The sequence below is a fragment of the Aedes albopictus genome, chromosome 2, assembly GCF_035046485.1.
Source record: "Aedes albopictus strain Foshan chromosome 2, AalbF5, whole genome shotgun sequence".
NCBI classification, from domain to species: Eukaryota; Metazoa; Arthropoda; class Insecta; order Diptera; family Culicidae; genus Aedes; species Aedes albopictus.
The window spans coordinates 456,282,585-456,295,185 of record NC_085137.1 but is presented as its reverse complement, the minus strand read 5'-3'; the positions used below and the strand labels follow the sequence as shown (position 1 = coordinate 456,295,185).

General features: G+C 35.9%; 1 protein-coding gene across 4 annotated transcripts in view; it reads right to left on the bottom strand.

The window, feature by feature from the left end:
- Nucleotides 1-12,601, bottom strand: part of LOC109398009 (serine/arginine repetitive matrix protein 2) — a 147,114-nt gene that overhangs the window by 30,060 nt on the left and 104,453 nt on the right. For all 4 annotated transcript variants that reach the window (XM_029877686.2, XM_029877685.2, XM_029877684.2 and 1 more), the window contains one exon: nt 1,135-1,318. In XM_029877686.2, coding sequence (XP_029733546.1) covers nt 1,135-1,318 — 184 coding nt within the window. The remainder of the gene's footprint in view (nt 1-1,134; nt 1,319-12,601) is intronic.

The following is a 12,601-nucleotide window of genomic DNA, read 5'->3' as shown; positions in this document are numbered from 1 at the left end:
TCCAAGAATTTCCAAAAATTCTAAAAATCCCACCCCAACAGTTCTCCGGATGTACCTCCAAGAAACTCGTCAATAATTTCTCCAGGGATTCCCGTCAGAAATTCTGACAGGGACACCTCGATGGTTGGAAACCGAGTGGTGTTAATGGTCTCTCAAGCAGCCGGTTCGGCTTCTGGAAGGAGAGGTCGACCGTAGACGCTATCTTATCGGTTAAAAAGACCGCCGAGATAGCGCTCCAGAGTAGGAGAGAGATTCGCTACTGTGCATTAGTGACCCTGGTTGTAAGATACGCGAACAATAGTGCCAGTTGGGCGACTATTACGGATGAGCTCCTGCGTCTTGGTCACTTTTATTAACGTCACTTTAAACTATGAAGTTCATTCGAAGTTCCCGGGTGGAATACTGGAATAAAGTGTTACCTTTGTGACGTTTACAGTTCTGAAAGTGAGTTGCAATACATTTTGGCATCGAATGACAAATCTCGAACGATTGGACGCTCAACTTAAATAGACATGGAAACAAAACTGTTACATATTTGTACTCAAAAGAAGGATATGTGTAATAGTGAAAACAAACCAAAAATGTCACAAAATAGATTTCTCGCAAAAATTCGTCAATTAGAAATGTTTTCTTTTCCTCAAACAAAGTACTTAAAAAGATACCTTATGAACTCTTCACAACTGAATTCACTTCTAATGCATGAGTTTGGCAGTTTAAAAGATTTGACGAGAAAAAAGAAGTTAATAGTAACATGTAGAAATCATCAAGCTAAACAGAAACAAAATGGGAGTTTGCACTGTGGGTGATTGTTGTGTGATTTGCGGGCTATACAAGTAAAACATGTCTGACGATGGTGTTAGTTCAATGTTCGATTTACTTCTGTACACTTGCTATCGATTCCAAGCTTGAAGCTACAAATTACACAGAAAAACCTTCCATTTCTTGGGTTTCTCAGCGGAAAAACAAAAAAAAAAGTGATCCTTCACTTAACCGAAAACTTAAAAAAGAAATAAAAAATTAGCATTACTTTGGTTCTCAACGAGTGAGAGAGGGGTGTGGTACATATCATACAAAGGCGCACTATTATTATCGACTAGATGGCAAACGCACAGAGTTGGACGTTCCATGACCTACCTTGTCTTTGCGGGAATCCCGCTTGTGGCGCCGTTTGTGATCCCGGTCCGCAGCTGCCGCCGAGTCGGAACTGTTCGAACCAGCCGAATCGTCCTCGGAGTCCGCCGAATCCGAGCCCGGCGCTTCGCTTCCATCCCGATGGTGGTGATGATGGGACCGTTTGGAGTGTTTCTTCTTGGACGATCTGAGGTGGGTGGGCAGCATCCGTGTGTGGGACCAAACCAAAACCAAAAATCGGTATCGGAAATAAAACAAGAATACGAGTGGAAAATTGTCTATTAGTGGAAACGTGATCGTTTTCTGGTTACAAGTGAGAAAATCATCGAAATCACTATCAGAAAAAATGGATCTCTCTTGTTGGCAATGGAGAAGAGAAGAGTTGGCGCTGCAAATTGGTTTCTTTTTGATTCGCTAAAATCGAAAAGTAGGCTGTACTGCTCGCAGTATCGATTCAATTGTTTTGCTGTATTCTATTTTGTTGAGGGTAATTGTGGAATGGAATCGTAATAAGGGTGAAACAGGTGAACAACAAATGACCATAAATGAGTAAAATCAAAGCTAAAAGTTGCAAAATGCGATTTTTGATTCTTTGGTAAATGATTCTAAAGAAATTATATGCGCTATTCTACTTGAAGGAGCCTGTTAAAGTTAAGATTTGAAATTTTTTTTCGATTGAAATGGGATTTTTTGGGGTAAATTGCTATTAGAGCTTTTGGTAGTGGTAGTAAATTTCGATTGTTTTCGACGGACATACGAAACAGAACACCTCTATCGTTAAAATCGGTAAAATGCTGGTAATAGTGATTATATTGATATTAATTATGTAAAGAGGAGAAAAATCGCAGCTGTTTAAGAATAATTAATTTTACCTTTCCTTCATGTTAAATTTATATTCATCATAATATTGGTCTGTCTTTAGGAAAAAGGAGAGAAAAAAGAATAAAATAAGAAAGATTTCCTTTTCTTGGCGGTTGGCAACTTTGGGGGGCAGAAGGAAAAGTTGATTTTCGGTGAGAAAAAAAAAAGGAATAAAGTTTACAAACAAAACTAGAATGCGAAAACTCAATCTTTGTGAATTGAAAAGAAATCTGAGCAACCATGAATGAATGCAAATGAAATGATTTGAAAAATTAGCAACACTTGTCTGCGATCAATCTGATTTTTCGATAAAAACTTAAAAGTCAACGATTGATCGCCTCAACAGGAAGAGAAGGATTTACTGATGCACTGAAAACTGATTTAATCGACGACACAAAACGCACACATTGCTTACGCGAAAACCAATTCAAAATAATCGAAAAATGCGGAAATGAAACAGATGGCAACACTGTCAGGTTCAAAGAGAAGAGAGTTGAACATTTTAGAATGAAGGAATAAACACGGTGCTCCGTAATGTTTAAATTCAACTGAGCCTGGTGTGTTTTGCAAGAAATATTTTAACATGTGTGAGAAGTTCTTTAAAAAAAAATGCAGTAAATTCAAACACAAATTCAATGTAATGATTAAGGTTATTCCCGTTCTCTTTAAACCACCAGTGCATGGATGATTTCCTCTACGCAAAAACTGGATGACAGTGACATGATCAACAAAAACCAGAACGTGACTTAGAGTGAAGAAATCAAAAGCAAGGCAAGTTGAACCAAACTTAAAGTAAAAAAAAGTTGAAACAAACCGAAAAGAATGTTATAGCTTCTTGACAGCGTACTATACTTACCGACTGCGAACGTAGCGGGTTTGTTTTTGGTTTTTATTGAGTGGTTTTGAGTATAGGTTTGATTGGATTTGATTGAGGATTGGCATTTGTTTGGTTTTTGGTTTTAGTGATTTTGGCGATTGAAGGCAAAAAAGAAGTCGAATAACAACGAGAATAATGGTAGATAGACGTGAGTGTTAGTAATCAAGAATATATGGCAATTATTTCGTATTTGTATGCTGTACGAACATATTTTGTATCAACTTGGCATAGAGAAATATAACTTAAACGTAAAAAAACTTCAATATAGTTGATGAATATAAGACGTATTTATAGAATTGGATGTATTAAACATTGAAGAGGTATTCGATCTCGACCTCCATTACAACATATGATCTAGAAGCTTTTGAAAATTCTGTCTGGGTTTGAGTATTGAGTAAAAATATAGGCAACACATGTTTTCACATGTTTGTTTCTAGACTTGTTTGTCTCTCATCAAACTACACATTTTCATGAAAATATCACAGTTTGTGATTTGTGAAAATGAAAACAATTTAAAATTTGAGTATTGTTTGCAGTTGAAATGTTTTGGTTTTAGTAAAACTGGCCAGACTAAATTTAAAATAAATTCCAACTGTTTTTTTTTCTTTCAACAACTTATTCATTAGTAAGAAAAGAACATTTCCTGAATAATGAGATCACATCTCTAGAAAACTCAGACAGACATTTTGTAGCGATAATTTTCAAGTTTCGAAAATTTTGGCATTTGCAAGTTCCTCTCAAACCAAAATTTAACTGTATTGTTCACAAAGTTATGTATAACGTTACGCAAAAACAAAACTATTTTATTTGTTCATGAAAAAAAAAAGATTGTCGATTGATCTTCAAGTCGAAAGAGAGATAAAGTTGTGAAAACCGAATCCGATTAGAGTGACGCTTCGAATTTAATTCCACTTCTTACTCCACAAATTCGTAACTTGTTTTGTGGCTTAGTTGGCTAAAACACCCGTCTAGCGTTGTGGAGTCGCGGGTTCGAAACCCACACCAGAAACAATGGTCATTTTTCCACAATTTTATCCCTCAATTTATCAATAACAGGATTCCCAGAAGGAACACTAGCAGGATTCTCAGAAGGTACTCCTGGAGGATTCCCTGATTTTTTTTTATCTTTTTCATTTTGGAATTTTCTGGCGTGAGCAGGTTTATTCCGAAAAGGATACCCAGAGTAAACTGCTGAATCCACAGAACTAACTCATGCAGGAAACGCCTGAAGAAATTCCTAAGACGATTCTGGAGGAAATTCAGCTTATTGGAGGAAGAACGAGATCATGCATTAATTTCAGAAAGAACAAACTGATATACCCCAGAAGAAACTCGTAAAGAAATCCTAGAAGAATTCCTGGATAAATCCCAGAAGGTTATCCTAGAAACATTGTTGTAGGAATCCCAGAAAGGACTTCTGAAGGAATCTAAGAAAAAATGGGGTAATTTTGGAAACAAACAGTAGGAACTCTTGAAGAAAACCTCGGATAAACTGCTGGAGGAATTTCCGAAGAAGTATCTGGGAGATTTTCTGATGGAATTTCAAACGGATTTCTAGAGTGCAACAGAAAATGAATACCTTAGTAAATTACAATTTCTGGCGAAACTCTTGAAGAAATCCCCGTAGAAAATTACGAAGAACTTATAGAGGAATATCTATATAATATCTTCTATATGGTATAATCCCAGAGGGAACTCCTTATGAAATCGAAGAACTCAAGAATAAATCCAAGGCCAGGAATCTTTTCAGATATCCAAACATAAGCATATTATCGAGTACGAAAAGATCCACTCGAAAATTGAACGAGAATACCTAGAAGAATTCCTTGGGGAAAGTTTGAGTTTCCTAAAGCAGGGTGTCTGTCTATTCGTTTACAAAACTAAAATTTCCAGAATTTCAAGATTTTTTTCTTTAAGGTTTTTGAAAATAATTCCAGGAACAAACAATCCTAAGGTGAAGACAATCCCAAATTTAACAAACAAGACTTTGAATTATTTAGTTGATAAATGGGACTCTTAGTGACATAACCTGGCTACCATGTGGATGAAATGAAGCAAGAACGGAAATCCGATAGAGTTGTATTTTCTTCAATACAATTCGAAATTTGACTGAGATGATTTTCATGGGTTTTGCTATGAATTTATTTCTAAAAAGCATTCTGACAGGATGAGACTGCTGAAACTCTTCGAGTCTAGCTAGAAACTCATTTGTAATGCTTACTTCTGTTTGAGATACACCTGATAATCTAGAATATAATCTTCCTGTTTTTTCCGATTCGATAACAAAATCTTCATTTTTTTTCAGAAATAATGACTGCATGTAAACGGGCATTGCCTTACCTATTTCAAGCTATATCAGTAAAGACTTCTTCTATTTCTCATTTTTTTCCAGAAACTCGGTGAAATCATTGAAAGATTTCTGAAAAAAATATTCAAGATCTACAAGAATTTGACGAAAATGTACCAACGAATTTTCAAAATAAACGCGAAGATGTTTTGGGTAACTCAGCCATAAATTTCTTCAAAGGATCGATCAGAAACTCCTCTTGAAAATTTGTTAAAACCATCCACACATTTTTCATTAATTCAACACTCAACAATGTTTACGAATTGAACAAGAATCATCTGAAGGAGCTCCCCATTGGTCTACTTTCCAGATAAGATAAAAATCCCTGACAATTTGAGGTTTTCCAGGTCTAGTTAGTACCCTGCAAGGGTATCCCAGACAGAAAAAAAAAATCTGGTAAAAGAATCCATAAAGCTTATCTCAGAAGAAACTCATGGATGAGTTCCTGATGGAACTTCTAATGGAGATCCCTAAGGAACTCCTTATGATTTTTTCAGTAGAGAAATCTCTGCGAAAACCAAAGAAAAATGGTTTTTAAAACTTACAAGTTTTTCTTAAGAAATCCCATGATATTACGTACATAGATGAATTCCTACAGCATATACCTGAGAGAAAAGAAAAATCAGCAAGAATCACAAAAAAATCGAGGAATCTCAAAGAAAAAGAAGCAATGGTTAGAGATTACAAAGAAAAATCTATTAGATTGCCTTAAGAAATTCTTGAAGGAATCTCTGAAGAAACTCATGGAGGAATTATCGGTGGAACTTCTTAGGGAATTCCGGTAAAAATACTCTGGCTTTCTAAGTAAATCTGTCCCATATTGTTATCAATGCCAGCCGTATTTTTCACAAATCAGCATCTCAGAGCAGAACCGTACAAGCTTTCGAACAATCCTAAGAGAATTTGTGGAGGAATTCCTAGAGATGACATAGAAGGATCTCATGAGATTGCTTGGAGGAATTTGAGTCTTTGGCAAAATTGTTCTATATGTCGTTGGCATCATAAGGAAAAGGCATGCGGTTTGGTTCGTATTATGTCTAGCGATCATGTAAAAATGGGCATTTTTGACTAGTACTTTCGATCCCGATGAAATAGAAAGTTCAGCAGTGTTTCAGGAGATCATTCGCATAAGAAAGCCAAGTAGGTGACGCTAGTGAGAAAAATGTAGAAACCAGCATTATTAACTAGTTCTATCTAGATGAGATAGAAAAAAGACCGCATATATTGAACTTTAACCGAGATTCGCACAACCGATCTCGGCAATCTGTTTTAAGTGCGAAGGAATTCTTAGAAGACTACCCTGCGAAATTTTCGTGGAAGAATCACTAACACTAAAGAAATGCATAGAGGAATTACTGGCGAAATTTCTACGGAAATCGCAGAATGAACAATTACAGTAACCTATAGTAATATTTCACGAGGCCAATGCTGAAGTTTTTCAAGATTTTCTCAATTAATTCCTTTCAAGAGTTACTACAGAAAGCCATTCAATGTTTTCCCAGGGTATTTTTCTGGATTTTTTTTTGAGGATTTTTCTTGGAATTCACCCCAGGATAATGCATAATATTTTAATATGCATATGCATAATATTTTTATATTTCATTTTCATTTTTCATTTTGCAGCATTTGGTGGGGCAATGAGAGCGCAAGTCAGTCCAAAGCCGATGATAAGGAGGGGTAATGGCTGAATAGTCTTTGCTGACCACATAAACGCCATGGGATAGGAAAAGAGTATTTTGGTGTGGGATTAGGGTGTTGGTACAGACTTGACAATATCAATGCTATTCATATGCAAAATAATTTTAAGGCTCAATAGTGAATCGCATACCTTCCAAAACCAAAAAACAATAATTCTCGGATACTTATTCAAAACGACGTATCAACATAGGATTTGCGTGTATTATACGTCGTTTTGAAAAAGTATACGAGAATTCACAAAATACCAAGCAAGTCATAGAAAGAAAAAGCGCCCGATTGTTTATTTTGTCAATTATAACAAACGGAAACTTCTACCCTCTCCGACTCGCCAGTCACCCCGGAAAAAAATGTCCCTTCAGTTCTGGAAAATATATTATTCCCAATTAAGCCTTTAATCGAATTGTCCGCGTGGTCTTGTAGTACCCCTGCTAGGTAAGAATCAGTCATTGCCATACATATTAAATGCTAGACATGACCCCATGGATAGCATTTGCATATGTAAAAGCTTTGCTGATGTGACTTTCCTATTAGGCAATTCTCTCATCTCATGTTTGTCTTCAAAACCTTATCAAGCTTAGAAAATTGAAGTTGATAAACAATACATTACAAGGTTCGAATTCCCATAGAATGAGATCATTCATTCGCACTACAACACCATAGGAGATAATACCACATTGGCTGATTACAGTACAAATGTGAAAAATCTCCCTTTTCCCCCTATCCGCAACCCGGGGACGCGCCCTGTTGGATTTCGAAAGCCTCGGAGAATATTACAAACTTTCAATGGCATTCCCATAAACTAACCCACATTGCCCATTCAGGGGTCTGACTGGGCCTATTACCCTCCCTCAGTTTGTAATATTCTCTCCAACTTGGAATTATATTTTCCCGGCACATAAATGACTTCGACAAATGTTCGATATATACTATGCAGCGTCATGATCAGTATAACTATATCAGATGACTTGAAGATCTGATTCTTACAGAATTGTTTGCCATTGATTATACATTCAGCTATTCCAATCATTGCTGCAAAGGCCATCGACCACATGCCTGAAATCAAAGCTTCCTGGAAGATATAATCCAAGCCCAGGGCATATGCATAATATTTTTATATGCATAATTATTTTTTCAAAATTTTCACCAGCGGTTCTTGTAGGGATTTATGCGCATTTTTTTATTTTTACTCCATGGTTTACCACAATAGATTTTCATGATGTTTTTCGGAAGTGATAGGGTGTGGGCACCGGTTTTGTCCAGTTTAAGAGAAATATTTTTTATAAAAATAATCAATAATCAAACAACCAATGCGACAAATGAAAGGTATATATCTATACTTTATAAGAAAAATGCAGAAATCAAGCTAATACTTGATTTTTGTATTAAAAGTGGCACTGGCCAAAATAGAAGCATTGCCGCGTTGTGGCCACATTCTCAACTTTAGTTTCTATTTTGGCCAATCGTGTGTATTTCTTATGGGAGTGGCCAAATTAGAAGCACCCTGGCCAAAATAGACATATGGGAGCTGATTTTTTAAGGAAAATTATTTTTTCCTCTAGTTTTTACCCAAATGTATGGTTTTCACAGCTTTAATCATCATATTACATTAAAATCTATTAATACAAATTAAATTTATGCCGATTTAGATTGTAACAGGCTGAATACCGTGCTTTGGCCAAAACTCCGGACTGGCCAAAACTGAAGCTTTTACCCTAGTTATACACGCAACCTGAGATTGGCAGATTCTAATACAATTGGGTATGAAACATATACAAATATTGTATTAGGGCCTTGCAAATACAAAAATTGGTAGGTGGCAGTATACCAAAAATTGTATTGGCTTCCTAGAATCTGGAAAAGGAAAATTTCGCATGTGTGCGTGTGCTCTGTCGCACTGGTTTCTCATTATTTGTTCTATTTTTAGACTGATAAAGGCAGCAGCGGCGGCATCAAATACCAATACATGTTTAAAAAGAAATACGGGCGGCGGCGGGAATCGAACCGGGACACTATCATGGTGATACACTGTATCCTGCGCTCTAACCAGCACGGCTATAACTGCACATGAATAGACAAGAGGCTGAAAGCCATCATCATCAACACAAACGTGGCTTGGTGATGGAAGTGATACAGCCGCCACACTGCACAATGGGTCCAGAGCCGTATTTGCGAAGACAAAACTGTTTAAGCTTCAGCTTCAAGTTTTTAGACACATATTGTGTTTTAGAAAGTTTATTTTCAATTGTTGACCCTATTCCCTATTATTGTTATGTTAGGGTGGTTCGTCTGGTTAAACTGATTCAAAAATCTGCTTTCTAATAATTTTATTTGCGATGCCATGATGGATGGTGATGGATCGTTTAATTAGAAATTCCACCAATAAACGGCAAATTCTAAATTTCATATATCTCAGGACTCTCACCACTTAGAAAGTTGGTGTCTTCGACAACGTTGTTAAGTGAGTCAAGGGCTTACAGTTAATGGTCCACTAGGCGGCGCTAGTTACACATTTGCAAAATCATTCAAATGATTGATATTTTTTCGTGAAGTAATCAACAAGCTGTAAGTTTGTTTTCTTTGAACGTGTCTAAGTCAAGTCAAAGGTTTTTCAAAGAGCTATGTATTAGTCATAATTGTGCAATGTCGCATTTCATTCGGTTCACTTGATCCAGAGATATAGCAATTAAACGAAGAACACTCAAATATGAACTACTTTATTAGAGTTGCTCCAATTGTATGTAAAGTTATCCAATCGAGCCCAAATTTGTACCGTTTATAGCTTACTAGTTGTGCAACTGGCAGGAAAAATTTGAGAATATTTGGTGCATTTTTGAAAAAGTTACAGCTTGCTGAATATATTTGAAATAATAGATAAAAGTTGCATGCTTCAATTAATTCGTAACTAGCGCCGCCTACTGACAGAACCTTGAACCAATCAGCTAATCAACTGAGCGGCCGTAACCAACCTAACAACATCGCCGAAGACATCCACTTTCTAAGTGATCTGAGTCCTGAGATATATGGAATATAATATTTGTTTGCTCACTAGCGCTGCCTTGTGGTGGAATTTTGAATCAAACGGCTCATCATTTGTTAGTTCTTGACCAGCCAAATAATATTGCCGAAGACACCAACTCTCTAAGTAACCAGGATGATGAGATATTTGGTATAAACATTTCACCAGTGTTACGTCTGTTTGTCTCTGGTATGACAGATATCACAGACAGCAAGACGTAGCACTGGCGAAATTTCCATACCGTGCATCTTAGCACCATGATTACTTAAATATTCGGTATACTTGGCAAAGTTGTTAGGCCAGCCAAGGTTTTACTGGTGATGGGCCGTTTGATTCAAAATTCCACCACTAGGTAGCGCTGACGATAAATTAATTATTATATTCCATATATCTCGGAACTCTGATTACTAAGAAAGTTGGTTTCTTCGGCAATGTTGTTTGGTTTATTAAGGCGTTTCAGTTGATTAGCTGATTGGTTCAGGATTCTGTCAGTAGACGGCGTTAGTTGCAAATTAGTAGAAGCATGTATCTTTTACTTATTATCTCGAATATATTCAGCAACCTGTAACTTTCTTTAATGTGTAGGGAATATTCTCAAATTTTATCTGCTAGTTGCACAACTAATTAGCTATAAATGGTACAAACTTGAGCTCGATTGGATAGTTTTACATGAAGTTGGAGCGACTCCAGTAAAATGTTTCATATTTGAGTGTTCTTCGTTAAACTGCTATATCTCTGGATTAAGTGAACCGAATAAAATGAAATTTTGCACATTTATGACTAATATATAGCTCTTTGAAAAACCTTTGACTTGACTTAAATATGTTCAAAGAAAACTAAATTACAGCTTTTTGATTGCTTTACGAAAAAAAACATTCATTTCCATAATTTTGCAAATGTGTAACTTGCGCTTCCTTGTGGCAAAATTTCGAAACAAGTTGACCATTAATTGTAAGCCCTTGACCTACCAAACAACATTGTCAAAGACACCAACTTTGTAAGTGACCAGAATTCTGAGATATATTAAATTTAAAATTTGCTTGACCTCTAGCACCGCCTAGTGGTATATACAAAAGCATGCTAAGTTTTAAAAATTGCCTAAAACATTTTTAACAAGTTGTATCCTTTTATAAAGTCCACCAAAACTATTAAAATTTTGATTACTTGTTCCTCAGCGAGCTTGATTTAATTGGTGCAAATTTGGGCATGATTGATTATTCAACTTTACACGAAATTAGAGCCCTTCTATCTATATCTAGTTTTTGACTTCCGTTTATCAAATTACTGTACCTTAGGACTAAGCGAACCGAATTAAATTAAATTTTGAAAGTTTGTGAATAATGCATTGGTCTTCATGTATCGTTGGACTCGACTAAAATATGACCAAAGGCAAAAAAGTTGCAATTTATTGAAAACTTTTCGAAAAGTTCTAATGATTCGAATGTTTTATCCAAGGGCTGAAAGTCTCTTGAATAAAGACAAATCAATCGAATGTTTTATTTTTGTAAACTTGCTATACCTTTGTAGAACATTCTGATATTGTATAGAGAATAATTAATCAGCAGATTTTTGGATAAGCCACACTTGATTGACCGTAATCATTTCACAATAATGAAAAAAAAAAGAAATGACAGAACTTGGCAGAAACATTTTTGTCTTCGTAAATACGACTCTAGACCCATTGTGCACTGAAAAGCCCGCATCCAGCAGGTTGCTGTTTGCAAGTGGAAAATTCCATGTAGACAATAGGACGCGAAGCTCAGCAGCGAAGCGAAAGTTATTTTTAGACGCAACCCGGTTCAACTTCTCGGGTTTGAATGGAGGTGTTTGTGTGTAGTGGTATGGAAGCTATGGAACCGTGTAGCGCATTTTAATACAACGAATGGATTATGATTTATCACATTTTCTGTACGTTTTTAATACATAAATTGGTAGAAAAGGCATATCTCAATTTTTGGTAGCTTTTCTTGTTTTGCGTGTAGGCATTTATAGCAAAATGCTTCCAGAAATACATAGTAAAACACTCCAAGAATACCACCAATAACTCGGACAGTTTCTTATCGGAACTCATCTAATGCCTGCGGATGGATTAACCAAGGGATACCCAACAAATATTTGTATCGGAATTCTTGGAAACAGTTGCTTTTTCGAAGAATACAGTCAAGAGATATCGAACTAACACCGGCAATTTATATAAAAATAAAAAAAAAACGTTTTCGATCATTTTTCCAGCAATTTTTTTTACAGGATTTTTTTTTATAAAACATACATTTTTTTGATTCTGGACGATTTCATAGAGGAATTTTGGGTAAATCGTGAAAAGTACGATATGAATTTATGCATAAAGACAAGGGTCCTCTCATAAGACAAAAAAATTTCTCAGGAGGGATTTTGACAGTTTGTAATTTTAAAAATTAGCCTTTATTTTTTTTTTAAATTATCGCTAACTTCTATCAAGAACTTTTTTTTGTAAAGATCTTTCAAAAATTTAACAAAAATCGGTTAAGGCATGTTTTAGAATTTTAGCAGAGTTCTTTTTGATCAATAAAAGAAATTATATTCAAACGCTCTGAAAAAAAAACAGGAACAACATCCAGAAGAAGGCCGCAAAATTTTCGAGCAGACGAGCTGAAGTTCACCGTGCGACAGTTTTCATTCTCTTGCCTTGCCT